Genomic DNA, 22,730 nt, shown 5'->3' on the forward strand with positions numbered 1-22,730 from the left:
ATCGTAGGCTGAAGGGCCTGTACTGTGCTGTACTGTTCTATGTTCTATGTAATCTGCTAAACTCCAACAGGTACAAGCAGAGCCTGTCTAATCTTTCTTCTGAAGGATATCTGCCCATTCCAGGTATTAGTCTAGTACACCTTCTCTGTACTGCTTACAAATCATTTACATCCTTCCTTAAATAAGGAGACCAATATTGTACACAATATTTCAGATATGGGGCGGGATTCTCTAATAATGGGCTATGTCACCACACCGGCGAGAAAAACGGGGCCAATGACTCTGGGCTCAACGGCCCCCCGAAGGCGAGGCATTCTTCCCTTCCTAGGGGGCTAGGTTGGCGCCAGAGTGGTCCCCGCAGCTCCAGCTGGCGCGGAATGGCCCGCACGAGTTCGCTCAGAATGGCCAGTGTATTTCCCTGCATGCGCGGGGGTTCCCTTCAACGCGCCGGCCCCCGGGCAATATGGCGGAGGCCAACAGGGGCCCTGCATGGAGTAAAGTAGGCCCCCATGGAACCAGCCGCCCACTGATTGGTAGGTCCGGATCGCGGGCCAGGCCATTGTGGTCCCCCCTTCCCGGGATCGGATCACCCCCGTTCCCGGGATCGGATCACTCCCCCCACTCCAGGATGGCCCACGCACACTCATCTTCCAGGTCCCGCCATGTGGGAGCTGAGTAATCCACGCCGGCGGAACTTGGCCAAACCCGTCAGCCACTTGGCCCATCGGGGACCGGAGAGATCGCTATGAACTTCCCCCAACCGGCATGGCGGCGATCCCGCAGGTGCCCGAAAAATGGCGCTGGAGAATGGGGAAGCTGGTGTCCGGGCACAATCCCCCCCCCCCCCCCCCCCCCCCCAGTGATTCTCTGACCCGGGTTGGAGAATCTCTGACCCGGGTCGGAGAATCCTGGCCATGGTCTCACCAATGCCCTGTATAACTTCCCGTGCCGGCTGAGATTATTCTCAACCTTGCCCCGTATCTGAGGTGTGGTGATCCTCAGGTTAAATCACCACCAGTCAGCTCTCCCCTTCAAAGGGGAAAGTAGCCTATGGCCATGGGGGAATATGGTGTCTTTACTTTTATAACTGAAGCAATTTTACTTGCAATAAGCAATGACATTCTAACACCTTTCCTAACTATTTGCTGCACCTGCACATTATTATTTTGCGATGCACATAATAGGACACACAGATCTCTCTGCATCTCAAAACTCTGCAATCTCTCACAATTTATGATGTGGGGATGCTGCCGTTGGACTGGGGTGGGCACAGTAAGAAGTCTTACAACACCAGGTTAAAGTCCAACAGGTTTATTTAGAATCGCTAGATTTCGGAGTGCAGCACCTTCACCTGAATTTAGATCAAATGTTTCTTTATTATTCATCCTGCCCAAAAAATATATATTTTCCCACATTGTATTCCATTGCCAGATCTCTGCTCACCAATTTGCTAAGTACTACTTCACTGGTAATTTATTTTTCTTGAGTTCCATTCCATTTCTTGATTTACAGCTATTTCTGGGATGTTACTTGTATCCTCCATAGTGAAGACGGATGCAAAATACGTGTTCAATTAATCTGCCATATACTTATTAAAGTGAAATTGCAACAATATGAATTCTGCCATTTTCCATGCAGTCTCACTTTGAACAAGATTGATAACTTAAAACCAATTGATGGTGAATTAGGACAATTATGGTCTTCCACAAAGAACAGGTTTGAGGTTATTTACAGCCATCAGGGAGCCTTCAGATAAGCCATGTGGCTTTCCAGGCCAGCCCCAGAAATTAACTCACCCTCATTTCTGAATTCTCATATTTTTAAAAATATAGTGCACTTTACCTCATTACTTATTTATCTCTTCTATCAATCTTGAGCTTTGGAATTGTACTTTACTTTCCCCTCAAACATATCCTTGTAACAATTAGTAACCTGGTTGTAAAATAATATGTAAAGGAATTTAAAATCTACTTTAAAAATTGGACACCACAAAATTGAGTATCGGCCAATATATAATTCCTGTGCATGCAAGGTCTGCAGGCAAAGGAGTGGAGTAGCAGGTAATTCCTTCTTTATAGAGATATCTTTGTCTAATGATATATTCATATTAATAATCTTCAACAAATTTGAGTTCAGATAACTGTCTGAATATTATTCGTGAATCCACACGAATTTAACTCACTTTTTCCCTTTTTATATGATTTTACACCCTTATATCCTTACTGCAATCCATAACCTGTATTTAAATGTAATGAGCTAACCTATAAAAAAAATAAAAGAATGATTTATTAATGAACAAATATGCCAGAGGAAGACACCTAAGTGTTTAGAACTGTTTTATTTCTATCGCCACATTTTTATTGCTCCTTTGAGCTTTTTATTTTCTATGCTGTGAACCGTGGGATCATTTGTTTCCACCGGAACCTTTGTGCGTGAGATTATACGTGGGCGAACAGTACGGTTGTGACACGGGAAGATGGAGGTGCCGGAGGAAGAAGCGATTCGTGAGTTCGTGACAGTAACAGGCGCCGAGGAGGAGCGGGCTCGCTTCTACCTGGAGTCTGCGGACTGGGATCTGCAGGTAAGGCCCGTATTTGGCGGGGGGAATGCCTGAGCGCAGTTTATCCTGGCGGAGTTGGGCTCAAGTTTGGGCCTGTGGCAGTGTCCCGTTAAATGGCGCCGGGTTCCCCCTCCCCCCTTTTCATCTGATCCTGCTCCGGGGCCGCAAAATGCCGGCCTGGCTCAGCTCCCTCGCCCTCTGTACATGGGTTGGGTCGGGGGTTTTGAGTGGTGATTCAGCAACTTTTAGCCGCAGTGCGGGATCCAGGCCTGCATGAGGGGGAGATCAGGGTTCGGTGAGTCAGTGGTCCTGGGTGGGTGGTAGAGGGGATGGCTGCGAATGGGAAAAGTGCACGAGCTATGCCCAGTGTTATTATCAAGTGTTTCATACAGCTGAAGGACTGTGGCCCATGTACGAGCTTCGTGACCAGGCTTTATTGATGGATTTACTTTTTTTTTAAATGGAGATCTTTTGCAGGGAGGGTGGACTTCAATCTCCAATGACTTCACACAACATTTTGAGAGGGGGTCAACCTTGTTCATTAAAGTCCCTGACATCAAGATCTGTCTGGCATTAGATTTGGATATCTCGAACATCAGGGTGACCAGCATTATCACCAAGCTATCTTTGACCAAATAAACGCAGATGTCAGCAATGAAACACATGAGAAACTAAGGCTTGGGGTGATGATTATCACAAGACATCACTTGAAGATCCTGCATGATCAAACACATCTTTGGTCACCGGGTTGGTTTAGCGCAGTTGGCTGGACAGCTGGTTCGTGATGCAGAGCGAGGCCAACATTATGGGTTCGATTCCCATATCGGCTGAGGTTATTTATGAAGGCCCTGCCTTCTCAACCTTGCCTCTCACCTGACGTGTGGTGATGCTCGGTTTAAATCACCATCAGTCACCTCTCCACCTCAAAGGAAAAATGCAGCCTATAAAACGTAGCAACTCTGCCAAGCAAGGACTCAAACTGTAATTGTCTAGTAGCTGACCTTGGTGGACAGATGGGCAGGCTGTCTAGGAACAACGTGGCTTCAAAATGATACACGCAGCCATTATAAAATAGAACAAATGTATCCTTAATGGCAACTTTGCTAAATCTGATCTGTGAATCAAAAAGCTCTCCTGAATTATAGCCACTGTTTATGATTACCGAGGTGACTCAGGAATGGGAAGAGAACAACCTGTCACTGGGATTGCAATTTGTCACACTCCGATCCCCATAACCGCATAAGTAAATGCCTTAATGAATACAGACTGGATCTAAGCAGGCAAGCAACTCAAGGTTTGCATGAATCCTCTGATTTAAGATGGTGTGGTGAAACTTGAGCATTGCTCGTAGCTTCCTGGGCAGGCTGTTGCCATGCTTCACCAAAGTTCTCCGTGCTTAAGTAAGATCTGTCCTTTTGGGGATGGTACACTCTATAATTAGGCAGTTGGACTTCTCAGTTCAGTTTGGAGATTTGATTGGATTTATGAAGCTGCCTGTTACTGGGCTGACTGAAAACCAAAGGGAAAATCTCTAGAAAACAGAGTACATAGGCTATACGGCACAGGACAGCCCATGCTTCTGCTCCATTTGAATTCAGGAAAAAAAGTGGATCCCTGTTTTTTAAGTTCTGAGTCTTGATCCAATGATACAGATAAAGCTCTAATTGAGGAAAAGCTCAAGAATCGTGGAAAAGTTAAGGCGGAATCTTAATAGTGGTTTTCCAAAACTATGAGGGATTTTGAGAGGATAAATAAGGAAACACTTTCCATTTTTTGACTACATGGTGGCACACTGGTTAGCATTGTTGCTTCACAGCGCCAGGACTCCCAGGTTTGCTTCCCAGGTTCGCTTCCCAGCTTGGGTCACCGTCTGTGTGGCGTCTTCACGTTCTCCCCGCGTCTGCGTGGGTTTTCTCCGGGTGCTCTGGTTTCCTCCCACGAGTCCCGAAAGACGTGCTGTTGGGTGAATTTGACATTCTGAATTCTCCCTCTGTGCCTGAGCAGGCACCGGAGTGTGCCGACTACCGGATTTCACAGTGGCTTCATTGCAGTGTTAATATAAGCCTACTTGTGACAATAATAAAGCTTGCTATTATTCCTTCAACAAGGAGGCATAAACTCAGAAATACAGTGGAGAATGAAAGGGAACATTTTAAGTTTTTCAATCAGACATTGTTTCACCACAGGTCACTGAGGCAAATAGCATTAGTTAAAAGTAAAATGGATAGGGTATTCAAAAAAGGAAATTAAAAAAAGTCCAAGAAGTTGACAATTCTAGTTATAAAGCCAAAACCCATGTACAATGGAGTAAAAAGCGGACTGCTGTGATATTTCCTTAAATAGGAAAGTAAAACAATTGGAGGTGAAACAAGTTAACCTTTGGAGAAAAACCTGAGGAAGATGTGTTGCTCTATTATGTATTTTCTTTTATTCCCTTTTCTTCCCAGTAGTTAATGATGTGTTGAGCTGCTCGCAGAAAAATACTTTTCACTGTACCTCGGTACACGTGACAATAAACAAATTCAATCCAATGAGGAAGCTTACAGGATATAGAACAACATGAAAAACTGTAGCTAAAAAGATTTAGATGGAATAAAATATTTTAAAAGCAAAGAGCAATTAAATTAGTTGATTAGATGAATATTTTCTGGCACCAACAAAATATCTTTCAAATCCCTCCCTTATGCCCATGATATGCAAATTTGTGCAGTTCCGTAACATTCCTTATAATTATGGAGAGCTGTCCTTAATGACTGGGACAAAGATCCAGAGATAGTTCTTTGTTGTTTGCATTATTATTGTGTTTGCTAAAGGAAATTATTAATCTGAAGTTTAAGGCATTTGTTTTTGGATAGTTTGTGAACTAAATGCATTCAAAGCAAAACTGCACCATAGCAATGTAAGAGGCTGTCCTTTTCCATTCAGAGTGTATGCCACTTGCTAAACTTTCACATACAAACCTGTGCATCAGTCCTGACTTGCCAAGAGTGCTGCTTGGAACACCAATGGCATTAATTGCCTGACTGTTCTCCATCTGTTAGCCCAGAAATTCAATATTGGTGGGTTGCTTGACAGGGAGATATTATAGGTGAGCTGTGTCTCATTTGGACTCCATATCAGCACTCTCCAGCAAGAGTTAATGGATACTGAGATCCGTGGTTGAATTTACTCCTTGCTGGCCTCGAGCACTGAATCTATTTTGCATCTACCTGCTATCACCATTGATTGAGATCAGCTAATTTGTTCAGGGTGCAAATTGATTTTGTGATCTTCTGGTCTGTATGCAGACTAACTTACTAACTTAACCTTTGAGGATGAGCCATCAAATCTTTAGCAATGTTAGATTTTAATCCTTGTTTGAATAGAGTGTGGTTTGGTATAGACTACGCACATGTTCTTGAATTCACTGGTTTTTAAAAAAAATTCAGATTTGATTTGGACAGAAAATGCAGTACTGGGTTCCTTGCTGCCAATCTATTTCAACAATCGTGAATAGTTACAGTATACTTAATATCAGTTGCTAATTTTGATTCCTGCTGAATGTTTGAACAGTAAACAAGATGTTTATCAAATATGTCACATCAATAATCTGATCATTTTGCTTTCATTTGAAATGTGTTTAAGTTTTCAATAAAGGATCTATGGGATCCTGCCTGGACTGGCTGTCATTTTCATGTTGTTAAGTCTGGAATGAGAATTTTTGTGCAACCACAATAGTTAATTTGAAGTTTGAGAAAGGTCTCCAATATTATTATATGTTTGGTTACAGCTCGCCCTAGGCAGCTTTTATGAAGAAGGTGGTGACGATGATGTGATAACTCTTCCACAGCCTGAACCCAGTACAGGTTCGAGAACCATAGCACCAAGGTGAGGACTTAGTGCTTGTGTCGGACAAGATTGTTAGTGCTTTCCTACTTCATTAATCTCCTCTACCTTCTCATTAGCTTTTTAAATTTTATTAAGGCTGTCATTTCTGATTTTGGCCCAAGTACCTAATTCTTGTGCGAACTGGCTGGCAACTTTAATGTCCAAATGCATTTGCTTCCAACGTAAACCACTGGATAGACTGGAGCAGGAGTCTTGAGCACCACAGCCTAAAACTGCTGGGAAATAAAAATGTCCCACTGGTGTAGCAAGTGTGCCTGTCTGAAATTAAAATCTGTGGTTGAAGTAGAAAGTATTTTGCTTGCTATCTAACTCTTGCTGGCCTAGGTGTATTCTTTGCCAATAACAGATAGCAAACATTGGGGAAAATATTCAATTTCTTTTAGCACAGGCACAGGCATTTTATTGTAATAAAATCAGCACAAAGTCATGACAGGTGTTCCATCCCATGAACTTGCGTTTCAGAGCTGTATGTACTTGCTACCACCAGGTACCTGTTCCAATGAATGATATGTGGCTTTTAATTTGAATCCAAATTATATTGTGGTTAATTACATTTTTGAGGCTAAACGCAACTGTGGAGCTACCAGGATTTACCTTTTAACACTTGCATTTTCATTTTCCTGATGACCTAGTGTACAAAAGTTAATTGGTTATACATCTCCAAAGTAATTGTTTGTTATTGGCGGTACACAAGCCCTGTGGGACTATAAGGGGTGAGAAAGATTCCTTGATTTTGGCAAGTGATGTGCAAGTACATTGGGATAGCTGAGAATGTTGAGATCATTGATTATTTTATCTACCTTCCTCTGTTTCTTACGTTTTAGCATTCTCTGCCTCCGCTCTTTTATTCTTTCCCAGATTTAACGTCTTGCTACTTTTTTTGCTGATGTGACTTTTCTGTCACCTGCCTTGGTTGGATGATATATCCAGGAATGGCTTTAGCATTCTGCACAGTATCTTCTTTGGGGAAGAGTGGGGGGGAATCATTTATCACCAGGGATTTGTCAGTTACCATGCTGAGTGAGCGCCTTCTGGGACACTTTCAGTGTATAAATGTTTAGCCACTTTGGGGAAACCTGAATTACACTGTATATGAGACTGAGGCAATTATTGTTTCATCTTGTAAGGTACCAAAATGTGTATTTTTTCTGGGGTAGTTTATGCTTCCAGTGGGGGATTGTACTTGAAAAGCAGTAAAAAGTCTCCAGTATTGTGTGGGGGGTGGGGGGGGGGGGGGGGGGGTGGGTGGGGGTGGGGGGGGGGGGGGGGGGGGGGGGTGGGTGGGGGTGGGGGGGGGGGGGGGTGGGGGGTGGGGGGGGGGGGGGGTGGGGGGGGGGGGGGGGGGGAGAGAGAGAGACACGCCAAAGCTTTTCGACTTGCACTCATCAGGACACTATGCAAGAATATCAACATAAGGCTAAAACAGTTTGTACCATATGAGAAGAGTGTCCTGATTGGTGGAAGTGTTGCCATGGACACTGCACCACGTGATGATAACTGACAGTTAACTGCCAAGCATTGTTTAAAATCTAAATCCGGCAGCTTGACTCTGATTGGTCAAGCTTGTATGGTAAGCAACTGGCTTGGGCCCTATTTACAAGGTTTGCTAATCTTGTAGCGAAACATGGAAGCTTGACTCTAAAATAAGGAGCATCTAAAGGCATCCTGCTAGACAATGGCTACCCTGATGGATCATTTTGTGCTGTATTTCGCACAAACGTCTTGAGTGGCCCAAGGCAGTCACTTTCAGTCCAGAAACGTGTCCAGTCTACCGCCGATCTCAACAAGTGAAGCTAGTTGTTTTACACTGTTACTATGCAAGCAAACTAGATGCTGCCATCAAGCCAAAAATATATATTCTGCCTATCTCACAAAAGTAATCTGGTATATGAATTTTGGTGCCATTATAATACCAAATACGTAGGCCACATGTCCGAAAAGCTGGCGAATCATATGAATGGCATGTTTCAGCCACTGTTTGCAACAGGCAAGTTACAGATTGTACCCAACCAGCCCCTGCTTGCAAAACTCAATGGTGTTCAACATTAAATGTGATTCTGCAATTGGACAACATTTGCTAAATATTCCTTATTGTGCTAAGAATCAATGCTGTCATCCAATTTAAGATGTCGGGCTTGCAGTGTGGCATGTGCTGGCAGTGAAATACATTAATACACAGGACCTGGTTCTTTGCAGATATGTACACACATCGCGTCTATTTTTGCGAGACAATATAACTGGAAGCCATTTGCTGAGTCATTCCGTAGGGTAATACAATAACCAAACTATGTCAAACTGCCTGGTATTAATATCAAACAATGTTTGGCAGTTAACTGTTGGTCACCATCACTTGGGGCATTCTCCAATGCACTGCCTCGAGTCCACTTGTCAACTATTCAGCACTCCCTTCTCAGACAGTATAAACTGTTGTTTTCACCTTATTAGTACTGCTGCGTAGTGAGTGCAAGTTGAAGATTTTTGACATGTCTATTTTTATCAGAAATATTCTGTACTACGAAATGACTATTATATAAAGCCTCCATTGTAAGTATAGATGTCATGAATCAGTCTTGATGACAGTACCATAATTGTGTAATGTGTTTCACAAAGTAGCATGTTATTTAACAGCGCACTCCTGCTATATTTTCATGCCGATTAGTGTCAAATAAAATTTATTGATTGATTCATTTATTCGTATCCGGCTCTAGCTCTGTTTTTAACATACATATCATCAGATCATTCTTTGCAGTATTTAATGCCCTAGCTAACTTCATTTTCTCCTCGGAGGAAGGTTAGAATTAATCTGTCTTTCTTTAGTGAATGAAGAATATTTTTTGATTTGATTTATAAATTTAGGTGAAGTATCCTTTACCTATTGTAATAATGTATCCTATTTTTAAATTTATAGTGATGCCCGGGTAACCTCGTTCAGAGATTTGTGGCATGAAGAGAAAGATGATGACGACGACGAGGGCCAAAGGTCTGCAGATTAATCAATTTCTCGCCCAGAATTTTGTCGTTCTCTGTACAATGCACTGAAGTGGTTTCTTTCTAGCATGATTGCACAGTGGTTAACACTGTTGCTTCACAGCACCAGGGTCCCAGGTTTGATTCCCGGCTTGGGTGACTGTCTGTGCGAAGTCTGCACGTCCTCCCTGTGTCTGCATGGGTTTCCTCCGGCTTCCTCCCACAAGTCCCGAAAGACGTGCTGTTAGATGAATTGGACATTCTGAATTCTCCCTCTATGTACCCGAACAGGTGCCGGAATGTGGCGACTAGGAGATTTTCAAAGTAACTTCATTGCCTACTTGTGACAATAAAGATTATTATTCTTGAAGATTATCATTCTATGATTCTAGTGTGTTAAGGCACAGACTGTTGACACAATTGTTCAGTGTTCCTACTTTGTTTATAAGATGAGCAATGAATCATCGACTAAAGTGTACACCAGAGAATGTCCTGATAATTTGTTCCAATTCGTAATGGTGTTCGGGTGGGAAAGTGGACATCAGCCATGATCTCATTGAATGGCGGAGCAGGCTAGAAGGTCGAGATGGCCTACTCCTGCTCCTAGTTCTTATGTTCTTATGGAACTGGATTATGGCCTGTACCATTCCCCTACTTGTTCACCTTAATCTTTGAGGTGGTTGTCATTGCCAAATTTTACCAACCCAATGGGGATCTGCCCCATGTTATTTACCAATGGGAAACATGCTCATTTGTAGATTCTTACTCTTTTATTTGTAGATTCTTAATGTTCAGATCTTTGTATATGTTTCATTACTCTATTAGTTGGTAACAATATGGAGGGACCTGTTCAATTCAGGTAATACATGTGTGGTATATTTAATTTGATGAGCATTAACTCAAATTGTATTCAGACACAGTTATGTAATTTTGACCAACAATCCTTCAACTTTTTTTTCACCCTTTTTCTTTGAGGACATAGTGATCAATCTTTAGGGTACTAAGGTTAGTTTGTCATAACTACTGTAACTTATATTTTTCCTATGTAGCCTTTAGAAAGCTGCTAAGTACCGTTTTGATCTATTTTATGGGAGTTTCAAAATCACGTGGAGCTGTTAACAAATGCAGGAATCGGTTTATTTTAGTGCTATGTTCCACTACCTGTGGATTTAAATCTATCCCTTTGTATTCTACAATTCCAAGATTGCGAAGGTAGAGCTTCTTCGGGTTCACACTGCATGGACTGAGTTATATTGCTTGCATGATTTTTTTTTCAGTGTGTTTAAAACTTTGGCCCACTTGCTGGTGGAGTTATGGAGTGGAGTTGGACGGATTCAATATTATAAAGGATGTCACAACTTGGAAATAAACATCCTTTTGATAGAATATTGTGAGAGTCCCAATCTTAAGTCTGCCCCATGCAGTTTTTATAAGTCTTGTTTTTTTTTAAATGCTATTCATTAATCTGCTTTATTGGCTTTAAAACATGAGTATTGAGCATTTGTAGTTTTAGCTTTAAGGCTTCGTATTTGTGTAGCGGAGGAGTCACTATGTTTGCAAGTTATGTTCTGTAAGTTGTTCAGTGCTAAAACTTAGTGCTTACTGTGTACTTGTGCAACTACAATTTGTGGCAGCATTAATTCATTGACCAGCCCTGTAATGGCAAGATTATTGCATAATGTCCCTTTGTTAGAAATTAAGTGAGCTGTCACATCTGGAATATACCATTGAACAAATTGTACTGAAAGGAAAAAGTTGGAATTGTTTGGTTTGCTTTATCCTATCAAAGTGCTGTACTCATCAATATAGTACTGAAATCATGAAGCTGTTTCATGTTCCCTTGAGGTTGTTGCTGCATAATGATTTTAAATATATGTTTGTTATTTTAAAGGTTTTATGCTGGTGGATCTGAAAGAAGTGGCCAGCAAATTGTTGGTCCTCCAAAAAAGAAGAATTCTAATGAAGTTGTAGAAGATCTGTTTAAAGGGGCAAAGGAACATGGTGCGGTTGCTGTTGAGCGAGCTGGCAAAGGTCCTGGAGAATCCAGCAAATCTAGAGTATGTATAGTATTAAAAGCCACCAAGGGAGCTTTGGGGTTGTTTGCAGGCTGATAATAGTAACTGGGATGATAATTGCTGATTCATAGTTGTCATCCTTTGTTCCACAGTGCTAAGTTTTTATAGTCCAGAGTCAAGTACTCTGCGTTTTATTCCTGAGCGATTTTCCAGCTCATTGTCAAGTTTTTTTCCGTTAATTGGAAAAGAGCGAATAACCCTTTGTGATTCCAATTCATCTGTGGTGATTTATTTTTTAAAATTGAGGGCTTATTTTCAAATTGTTTATATTGATAACTCTAAATTGGACAGACGAGTCATAAATACTTATTCTCTGATGCAGAATTTGATATTTGTGCTGCAGAAATGTGCCTCAAGGTACCAGACTTCCTACAAGACTAGAATGCTTTCTGGTTACAAATCAGTAAAGATATTGGAGTTAAACCCATAATATTTAAAAAGTATATTTTTATTGAACTTTTTATCATTTTGTACAAATCACAAATAATAACAATAGCAGCGTAAAATCAAAAAGAATAATACCACCCCGCTGCTAAAGTGACCAGCTCTTTAAAATGCAATATGAACGTCCGCCATCTACGGTAGAACCTATCGATCGACCCTTTCACCGTAACCGTGACCTCCTCGAGGTACAAGAAGTCGATCAAATCACCCAACCATTCTGCGGCGCTCCCAAAAAACCATCGGCTTAGGGCAGGACCAGAACAGGTGCATATTGTGAGTAGGCTCTCTCAACCATCGCTCGCCCTTCTCTTCGACCTTTAGTGAATTTCTCGTCAAAAAATCTGCTTACCCTGGCTTTGGGTGAGTGTGTGCCCTAAATATCACCTTAAGCTGAATCGGGCTCGGCCTTGTGCAGAATGAAGTCATAGAATCATAGCATTTGCAGTGCAGAAATCCCTCAACCACTCCAGCCCTTTGCCTTTCCACCCCTCCAAATGTAGCTTTCAATTTCACTGGCTCAAACAAGTGGTTCCCACAGACGGGGGCTACCTTGACACCGTCCTCAACTTAAAATATTGACTGAGTTGTCACCATATTTTTAAAGTGGAGACCATCACTAAGTTTATATAATACGTTGCTGGGGCGAATGGCAAAGACTCCGTTGCCACCACCTCCAAGCTCATCCCTTTACAGGACCCCAACTCCACCCTCCCCTAAACAGCTTGTGATCCCCAAACTACCCTAATACCTTCACTGCATTAACTGCACAATACATCAGGTATGGCAGCACCAACCCCCCCCCCCCCCCCCCCCCTGTAGAATCCTTCCCCAAATCCGAGGAGTACTCTCTGCCCACATGAAATCAGTTATGAGCCACTCCATCTCCTGGAAGAATGACTTTGGTATGAAAACTGGGAGGCATTGAAACAAGAACATTAATTATAGCAAGATACATATGTTGATATATTAAACTCGGCCAGCCAACGACAATGGGAGGCTGGGTGGCACAATGGTTCAATCCCAGACCCGGGTCGCTGTTCATGTGGAGTTTGAACATACTCCCCATGTCTGCGTGGGTCTCACGCCCACACCCCAAAGATGTGCAGGAAAGGTGGATTGGCCACACTAAATTGCTCCTTAATTGGACAGTGTGGTGCTGACCTAACTTTCTAGATCTGCTCTAATCATGCTCACCAGACTCCTAAAATTGAACTTGCAAAGCCGTACCCCGTCCTGAGCCACCTGGGCTCCCAAAGGACGAAAACTAGTCCCCGCCAGATGGAACAGCAATTGTACCAACCTAGCTTATCCCCTTGAAAGCCTAACCACAAAATACTCACTACCCAACATTCAGTTGACACCCTGAAAAAGAGCTGAACCCTTGCTCCCCCTCCTCACGATCCCTCTCCACCTATCCAAGGCCCTCAAAGTGATTGTCCACAGTTCAATCATCATGAGCAGAACAGGGACACTGGACATCTCTGCCTCGTTCCCCTGTATGCCCCAAATGACCTGGACTCCAGTTGTTTGTTTGTATGCCTGGAGACGGTGCATCATATAACAACCTCATCCATGACACAAATTCCAGACCAATCCCAAACTTCTCTTGCACCTAGAACAGGTAGGTCCCTGTTGAATGCCTTTTCTGCCTCCAGGGACACGATTACCTCTGAATCTGGCCCCAGTGCCGCTGTGAGAACCACATTAAGTAATCACCTCACATTAGACAACAACTTTCTACCGTTCACAAACCCCGTCTGGTCTTTCCCCACTACCTCCAGGAGACAGGATTCCACCCTCAACGCCAAGATCTTGGCCAAATGTTTTGCATCCATGTTAAGTAAAGAAATTGGGCGGTACGGCCCACACTCTGTGGAGTCCTTGTCCTTCTTCATAAGGAGGGAGACGGACCCTGGCCCCAGCCTCTCTGGCTGACACCCCACACCAATGAGTCGTTAAATCAACAATGCCAGCTGATCCACAAACCTTTTTATAAAATTCTACCAGGAACCCATCTGGTCCCGATGCCTTCCCTGGCTGCATCTTTCCAAGGCCCTACAGACCTCTTCCAGCCCTATCGGCACCTCCCGCAGCTCTTCCCTCACCTGACAAAACTCCAATCCCTTCAGGAACTCCATCATTTCCTGCTCCTCTTCTGGCGGCTCCGATCTATAGGGCCCCTCCTAACAGGACTGAAACACCTCATTGACCTTTCCGGGACAGAAACCAGCCCACACCCCTGCTCCCGTACCTGCACAATCTCCCTTGCAGCCTCCTGTTGCCTTAACTGATGAGCAAACGGGCGGCAAGCCTTTTACCCGTACTCGTGTACCGTCCCCTTTAAGAGCCTCAGCTGACGCCCCACCCAGACCGTGGATAGTAGGTCAAATAATTTCTTCTTGCATGCCCTAAGTTCTGGTGTTGGGTAGTTCGCATACTCCTTATCTACACCAAAATCTTGCGCCCCCCCCCAATGTCGTTCCATTCCACATATCCCCCTATGGCCCTAGAAATGTTTGCACAAAACCCCATAACCAATAAAAGTCCCACATCCAGCTTCCAACCCATACACTACGCCCTCCCTGCTTCCAACCTCAGGTCCACCACATGTGGTCAGAGATGACCATAGCCAAAAACTCCATGCTCTTAATCCCGTGACGTGCGCTCTTAACCTCAGTAATGGGAGTCCTACACATAACAAAGAAGTTGATCCTTGAGAATACGTTATGCACCCCCCCCCCCCCCCCCCCCAAGTCTATTGGTGCTTCTAGAACCTCTGCCATTCTTGAAGGGACCAGCGATCTAGGCCTGGAGCGGTCCATCTTGGATCCAAAACTCAATTTAAAAGACGCTCCTAAAATCAGTTTCCGTTTATTTAATTACAGAATAGCAGCCAACAACCATCTCATAAACGTGTCATCGTCCCAAGTTGGGGCATACACACTCACCAACACCACAGTCCTACCCTCTAGCGTACCTGTAACAATCACATAATGACTCTTCTCCTCCCCCTCCCGCGTACCTTTAACAATCACATAATGACTCTTCTCCCCCCCCCCCCCAAATCAGTCTCCACGTAAACCCTGCTGTCAAACCCAGAGTGAAAAGAGCTGACTCACCCAGGCCTTCCGCAACCTGATCTGGTCTCACACCCGCAGGTGGGATTCTTGCAGGAACACTAAATTGGCCCCCAAAGCCTTTAAATGGGGGAAAAAACTCTTGCCCTCTTCATTGCTCCCCCTACATACACACAGTCCTAAATAGTTCTCTTCACAGTGGTCCAACTTCTTCTCCTTTGATGAAGGCCACTGCCTCTTCTGGTGTGTCAAAGAAGTAGTCCATTGTGACCCGCAGTCGCACCGGGTAGACCATACCAAATTGCACAACCTTATTATAAAACACTGCCTTCGCCATGTTGAAGACTGCACGTCACTTCGCCAGCTCCGTCCCAATGTCTTGATATATCCGCACCGTGTTCCTGTCCCAGTCGATATTCCAAATGTTCTTTGCCGACTCCGAGCCCCTGCCCTTCCTTTGATAAATGTAAAGCGGATTATCCCTTCCGCGGTGGTTCGTTCGGCCTTGGCTTTCCCCGAGTGTCCGAGGTGCTCTATCCAGCTCTGGAGGGGCGAGCACTTCGTCCCCTCCCACCAATCGAAACACATTTCGGCAAAATACTGGGTCAGTTTCGAGCCATCCACTCCCTCTGGCAGCCCCACCAACCTGAGGCCATGACCTGTTCTCCAGGTCCTCCACCTTGAACCTCAGGCCATTGCTATCTGCCACCAACAGAAACTCTGCTTCTAGCAAGGCAAACAGGTCCTCATACCGAGACGAGGCCTCCTCCACTCCCTTCAACGCCACCTTGTTGTTAAATGACGTCACCGGAAGTTCCCACTTAAAATGATTTTGAAGAAGATTTGCATATCTATTCTTTTCTAAATGCTTTTCTTATCATTGCCTACAGGCTTTCATTTATGCTAATCTTCCAAAGTCTCCAATATATTCAGAACTCTGCTGTCTCCATCCTAGTCAACACGTAACACTCATCCCCAATCTCCTTGAAGATTTTCATTATGTAGGATTGCACAGTATGTACGCACCGAAACAGTTCATTCAGTGCAACAGGCGATGCCTGTATTTGTGCTCCTTTTAAAAAAACAAAAAAAACAAACCAATTATTTTACGGCATTTGGGGTTCGATGGCGAGGCCAGCATTTGTTGCCCATTGTCCTTAAGAGGGTGGTGGTGAGCTGTCTTCTTGAACATTGCAGTCCATGTCGTGGAGGTACACCCACTGATAAGTTTATCCCTAGTCTCTGACCTGCTCTTGTAGCCACAGTATTTATATGGCTACTCCAGATCGTTTCTGGTTCATGATTCAATGGTATCCCCAGGATGTTGTTAGTGGGGGATTCAGTGATGGTAATGCCATTGAATGTCCAAGAGCAATGGTTTGATTCCTTCTCGTTGGAGATGGTCATTGCCTGGCACTTGTGTGATGCAAATGTTACCTGCCACTAGTCAGCCCCAAGGCTGGATATTGTCTAGGTCTTGCTGCATTTGCATGTGAACTGCTTCAGTGTCTGAGAAGTGTCCAAGTCTTCTCCCATTCTTCATTTAATCCCATCAACAGATCTCTGTTTCTTTCTCCCTTGTGTTTATCTGACATCTGCTTAAATGCATGGATGCTAGTCACATCAACCAGTAACGAGTTGCATATTTCCAGGTTAAGAGATTTCTCCTTATTTCCCCATTGGATGTGTTGGTGACTATCTTGAATACATTTGTGGCCCCTAGTTCTGATCTCCCCAACAAGGAGCAACATCATTTCTATGTCCATCCTTTCATAATCCTAAAGACCTCCCCGAGTCTTCCTTAAGAGGCCCCCATTGTTGAACCTTTCGTGATTGGCATAACCTCCTCCATTCTGGTGTCTTCTCCTGAACCTTTTTCACTACTTCTCCAGTGCGTCATTCTTTTTTTTTGAAGACTATAAGAACTCATTAACTTCCTTCCATGTCGCCTGAAATCAAAATCGGCAGTTTCAACCCAATCTTTGTAAACTCTCACTCTTTGTTCTTTGGCCCTGTGATTTTTGGCATCCTGTATATCCCCAATCTCCTCATTCCTGGTGGTGCAACCTTTAGCTCTATTTATTTTGCTCTCTAATCCCCTGCTCTACAATTGGCTTTAAAAACTGTGGTTGTAAAAGATGTTTATGCAAATTATTTTATTCTTTACTGCTCGACATGTCCATTCTGAGGTGCTTCTACATTAAAGATTTGTTGGGACATTGTAGCCAAATCTGTTCCTTGAATGTTCGAACATGAGCATTTGCCAACCAGATTTCCTGAATAGAGAAAAGGAATGGAGGAATGGGCATTGTGTATTTCTTTTTATATTCCATGTTCTCTCCTCCTGGCCCCTTTCCAATTCAACCCAAAGCTGCTGATGTCAACTGTAACACCCCACTTACAGCTATCTTAATATTGATTGGAATTGAACAATGCCGTAATGGGTGGTATACGTTTCCCTAAGTCTAAACACATTTTGCTGATATGTTAACTTTTAATTTTAGTTGTGTAAGTGAGGAAAAGTAACTTTTTGATACTGCTGCTGTGATTTTAAAGGTTTTGCGTTTCCCTTAACACAAGAAGGCAGACTCCATATTCAATGATTTTTTTTTTTTAACCAAGCTGTGAAAATAATTTTTTTTCTTTTTCAAAGCCATTTGGTGGTGGTGGATACCGTTTGGGAGCAACTGAAGGTGAACAGTCTGCATATGTTACAGGAGAGAGGAGACCAGAGACCGCACAAGATGTGAGTTTTATAAAGGGGTGTTTTCTGGCTTCAGCTTAAAAAGTCCTGAATAAACCATTCAGTTCAAACAACTTTAATATATGTTGATAGATTAGAAATATATTTTTTAATTGTTAGGTTGGTCTGTATATTTTGCTCTTGGTCTCTCTAGGCTGTAGCTGGCCCTGTGCATCATGAATTTTCTATGAACCTTTTTCCTTTCAGTTCAAACACTTGTAGAATTATTCTTTTTTCCCCCCTAATAGTCACAATAATACGTAAATGCTGCAGCACTGTAAGCATGTTTCAATTTTGTAAAAATATCTGATTAGGTTTCTAGCCAGCTTTGAGTGCTCCCTCCAATTTCAAGTTGGCAGGTATTTCCCCGCCGTATTCTCCTTTCTTGATTCTTTCGATGTGGCAACACATGAGACAGGATATATTACCCATCCCCAGTTGTCTTGAAGGCATTTATATCAACTGCATAGTTTGGCTTTGAGTCACATGTAGACCAGACGGGTGGCAGGCTCCTCCTGAAAGGAGTAAACCAGTTTGGTTTCTATTAGCCTAAACATTCTCCAATTTGACTCCTGAGTTATTAGCGCACAGCTGCATGCACAAGTCTACTGTACCTCTGTAAAAAGAGGAGGGAGGAAGCTTATTAAATGCAGTTCTTTGAAATGTTTTCATTACACTCGTAGTATGACCCATGTTGTAGGAAATGTTACTGTTTAGCGTAAAATAGTAAGTGACTTATTACGAACACTTAAGTTTGTAATTAATGTGAGCATCAAATTAAACTTGAATTCTTTGCTTGTTTTATTTTCAGTTGTTGCTTCCATTGCTTAACTTAGATCAGATACTGTTTAAAATATTGCTGATGTGCAGCCCATGACCTCATTCAGTTTATAGGGCAGTGATGTTACAATAAATTGAAACTAGTTTTGTGGAGTTTTGCACCTGTAAATACTGGCAATTAGACAAGGAAATCAGTTTGCCTGTCAGAATCTTGACAGAATTATTTAGACTGCACTGTTTTTTAAAAAAAAACTGGATTCCATCTCTTTCTGAATGCTGTTCAACAGGTTCATGTTATACTGAAGCTCTGGAAAAGTGGTTTCAGTGTTGATGACGGTGAGCTGAGAAATTACACTGACCCTGCCAATGCCCAATTCCTAGAAGCTATTAGGCGAGGGTAAGTGTCATGTTTCACAAATCTGGTCACGAATGGCTATGTTACCTTTAGGGACCTTTTTATAGGAAGCTGTACAATTCGGAACCACCCGGGGGACCGGGGGGGGATGAGGCGATTCTTGGACGGACTGACCTTCCCAAGAGTGGGGAGGGGGTTGGTGGATGGACTAGGGGCCCTGGTCAGGATCGAAGAGGTGTTGGGGGGCATGAAGGTCATGCAGCCGGGTAAAGCCCCGGGGCCGGACGGGTGTCTGGTGGAGTTTTACAAAAAATTTGCCGGGATAGTGGGGCCGGTGCTGGTCAGGGTCTTTAACGAGGCAAGAGACAGAGGGAGTTTACCCCCGACGATGTCGCAGGCCACCATCTCGCTCATTCTGAAACGGGATAAGGACCCGGAGGCCTGTGAGTCATGCAGGCCGATCTCTTTGATTAACGTAGACAGCAAGATTCTGGCGACCAGAATTGAGGACTGTGTACCAGATGTAATTGTGGAGGACCAAACCGGGTTTGTAAAGGGGAGGCAGCTGGTGGGCAACATAAGAAGGCTGCTCAACGTGATTATGATGCCCCCGGCGAGTAGGGAGGTAGAGATAGTGGTAGCCATGGGTGCTGAAAAGGCTTTTGACCGGGTCGAGTGGGATTATCTGTGGGAGGTACTAGGACGGTTCGGGAGGGGGGGGTTCATCGACTGGGTCAGGCTATTGTATCAGGTGCCGGAGGAGAGTGTAAGGACGAACAGGACAACATTGAACTGGTTTAGATTGCACCGTGGGACAAGACAGGGCTGCCCTCTCTCACCACTGCTGTTTGCGCTGGCCATAGAGCGCTGGCAATTGCACTGAGAGCTTCTGCGGCTGGAAAGGGCTGGTCCCGCGTGCGTGGGGGGGGGGGTGGAACATAGAGTATCATTGTACGCGGATGATCTGCTGTTATATGTATCGGACCCAATGGTGGGGATGGATTGTTTTATGGCAACCCTGAGGGAATTTGGCCGGTTCTCCGGATACAACCTGAACATGGCTTAGAGCGAGTTGTTTGTAATTCAGGCGAGGGGGCAGGAGAGTAGGCTGAAGGGGTTGCCGTTCAGGCTAGTGGGGGAGAGTTTCTGATATTTGGGGATTCAGGTGGCACAGGACTGGGGCAGGTTGCACAAGCTCAACCTGTCTAGACTGGTGGAACGAGTGAGGGAGGAGGTCAGGAGGTGAGGTGCGCTCCTGCTGTCATTGGCGGGGAGGGTGCAGACTGTTATGATGACGATTCTCCCGCGGTTCTTGTTTGTTTTTCAGTGTCTCCCCATCTTTGTCCTGCGGTCCTTCTTTAAGATGCTGAATAAAATTATTCTGGGATTTGTATGGGCAGGGAAGTCCCCGTGGGTGAAGAGGGTGATGCTTGAAAGGAACAGAAGAGAAGGAGGGCTGGCGTTGCCGAACTTCAGCAACTATTACTGGGCGGCCAGCATAGCGATGATAAGGAAATGGATGGTGGGTGCGGGGTCGGTTTGGGAGCGGATGGAGGCTGCTTCATGCAGGGGCACTAGCTTAGCAGCCCTGGTCACGGCACCTCTGCCGCTTTCGCCGGCACGGTACCCCAGCAGCCCGATAGTGTTGGCGGCTCTTAGGATCTGGGGCCAGTGGAGGAGGCATGTAGGGGAGGTAAGAGCATTGGTGTGGACCCCAATCTACGGCAACCACCGATTTGCCCCGAAGAACAGGGGCGGGGGGTATCAACTGTGGAGGAGGGTGGGGATTTTGAGGATGGGAGATCTGTTCCTGGAAGGGAGCTTTCCGAACATTAGGGCGCTGGAGGAGAAGCTTGGGCTGACGAGAGGGAATGATTTTAGATACTTGCAGGTGAGGGATTTTGTACGCAGACTGCTGCCGTCCTTCCCACGTCTCCCGCTGAAGGGGAGGCAGGACAGGGTAGTTTCTCGGGGAGAGGTGGGAGAGGGTAGAGTTTCAGACGTCTACAAGGATCTAATGAGAGCTGAGGATACGCAGACCGAGGACCTGAAGCTTAAGTGGGAGGAGGAGCTCGGGGGAGCTGGAGGACGGTATTTGGGCAGAATCCCTGAGCAGAGTAAACACGGCCGCAACATGCACCAGGCTCAGCGTGATCCAGTTTATGGTCGTGCACCGGGCACACATGACGGTGGCCCGGATGAGTAAATTTTTCGGGCTGGAGAACAAGTGTGGTAGATGCGCCGGAGGGCCGGCTAACCATGTACACATGTTCTGGTCGTGCCCTAAACTCGGGGGTATTGGCAGGGATACGCAGATGTCATGTCCCGTGTATTGAAAACTGGGGTGGTAATGAGCCCGGAGGTGGCAATCTTTGGGGTTTCGGAGGACCCAGGAGGCCAGGAATAGAGGGAGGCCGATGTTCTGGCCTTTGCTCCCTGGTAGCCCGGCGACGAATACTGTTAGCGTGGAGGGACTCGAAGCCCCCCGAGGGCTGAGGTATGGCTATCGGACATGGCGAGCTTTCTTGGCCTGGAGAAAGTCAAGTTCGCCTTGGAGGTTCGCTACAAGGGTTCGCCCGAAGGTGGCAGCCATTTATTGACTTCTTCACAGAGGAGTAAGCGTCAGCAGGGGGAGGACGGGGTGGGGGGGGCTAGGGTAGAGTAGAATAGGGGATATTGAGGCAGATCCGTGCGTTACCAGAGCCGTGGTTTGCATTATGTTTAATGTGGAATTTGTGTCTTGACTTATTTTTTTGTTTGTGCTGTACAATATCATTTTTTCTATATGCCTAAAATACCTCAAAATTGTTTGTAAAGAAAAAACAAATGGCTATGTTACAATTCAGTTGTATAAAGTATGCTCTTGGGCATCTATATTCTGTATTTGTAACCAAAGTAACTTTTCTAAGTTGATTGTTCCCCGATAAATCTTGCTGCAAGAGCAAAATGTATTTACCTGGCCAATACATCTAGTAAAAACATGGGGAAATTTTGAGACAGAAAACTGGGTTGTTTGTGATGAAAGATGCAGCATTTTGTGAATGTGGGCCATCAAGTGGCATAACAAGTCACTGCATAAATAAATGCATTTCTTTACATTTCACTCTGCTGCCATTGCAGACTTTGGCCCAGAACTTCCAATCTCAGGATAGTCATATCCCAAAGGTACCCCCTAAGATGCACTATGGGACTCCTTGGAAGTTCTGACATACTGACCTATATGGAAATTGCCTGGAAAGTCTGGACTTCCAATGGGAAATTCCCCTGCATCTATGCCCCAACTGACTGTGAAAAAGTTTCCAACTGAGTTGAGGATCGGCGATTTCGGATGATTCTAACTTACTTATCTGAATAGTTATCCAGAAACGTTCGGGAAAAAGAAGTTCTAACTCCTGGGTAGCTATAGAACTGATCCCCATGACTGTCTGGCCCCCAGCTGACCTGACTTTGCCACCTTACCCAGCTGGCATCCTACTCATCCTATCACTCTACCCACATACCTCACACACTCATTCACTAACACCGTGAAACACTTTTTAACTGTCCCAAAGCTGTTCGGTGTGTTAGTGAATGAAGACTTGCCAAAATACAGTATGGCTAGGCTTCCCTCGATGATCCTTCACTACAAGGAAGGACTTCCAGGGTAGACTATGTAGTGGTAATGTCACTGGACTAGTAATCCAGAGGTCCAGGCTAATAGAATCATCCAATGATACAAAACACCATGGTCCATCATGTATGTGCTAGCTCTGTAATAGATCTACTATTCGCCCACTCTCTTGGTCTTTCCTCAATGTCCCTTTTTACGGTGTTTTATTTATTCAATTCTCTTTTTGAAAGT

The 22,730-nt window shown here is 44.5% G+C and overlaps 1 protein-coding gene across 1 annotated transcript in view; it reads left to right on the forward strand.

The window, feature by feature from the left end:
• The first annotated feature begins 2,391 nt into the window (after positions 1–2,391).
• nsfl1c (NSFL1 (p97) cofactor (p47)) overlaps positions 2,392–22,730 on the forward strand; it is a 42,336-nt gene continuing 21,997 nt past the window's right edge. Inside the window, exons 1-6 of the mRNA XM_038803234.1 lie at positions 2,392–2,581; positions 6,330–6,427; positions 9,357–9,428; positions 11,307–11,472; positions 17,665–17,757; positions 18,822–18,931. Coding sequence (XP_038659162.1) covers positions 2,477–2,581; positions 6,330–6,427; positions 9,357–9,428; positions 11,307–11,472; positions 17,665–17,757; positions 18,822–18,931 — 644 coding nt within the window. The 5' untranslated portion in view covers positions 2,392–2,476. The remainder of the gene's footprint in view (positions 2,582–6,329; positions 6,428–9,356; positions 9,429–11,306; positions 11,473–17,664; positions 17,758–18,821; positions 18,932–22,730) is intronic.

Source organism: Scyliorhinus canicula, chromosome 7 (genome assembly GCF_902713615.1).
Source record: "Scyliorhinus canicula chromosome 7, sScyCan1.1, whole genome shotgun sequence".
Lineage (NCBI taxonomy): Eukaryota > Metazoa > Chordata > Chondrichthyes > Carcharhiniformes > Scyliorhinidae > Scyliorhinus > Scyliorhinus canicula.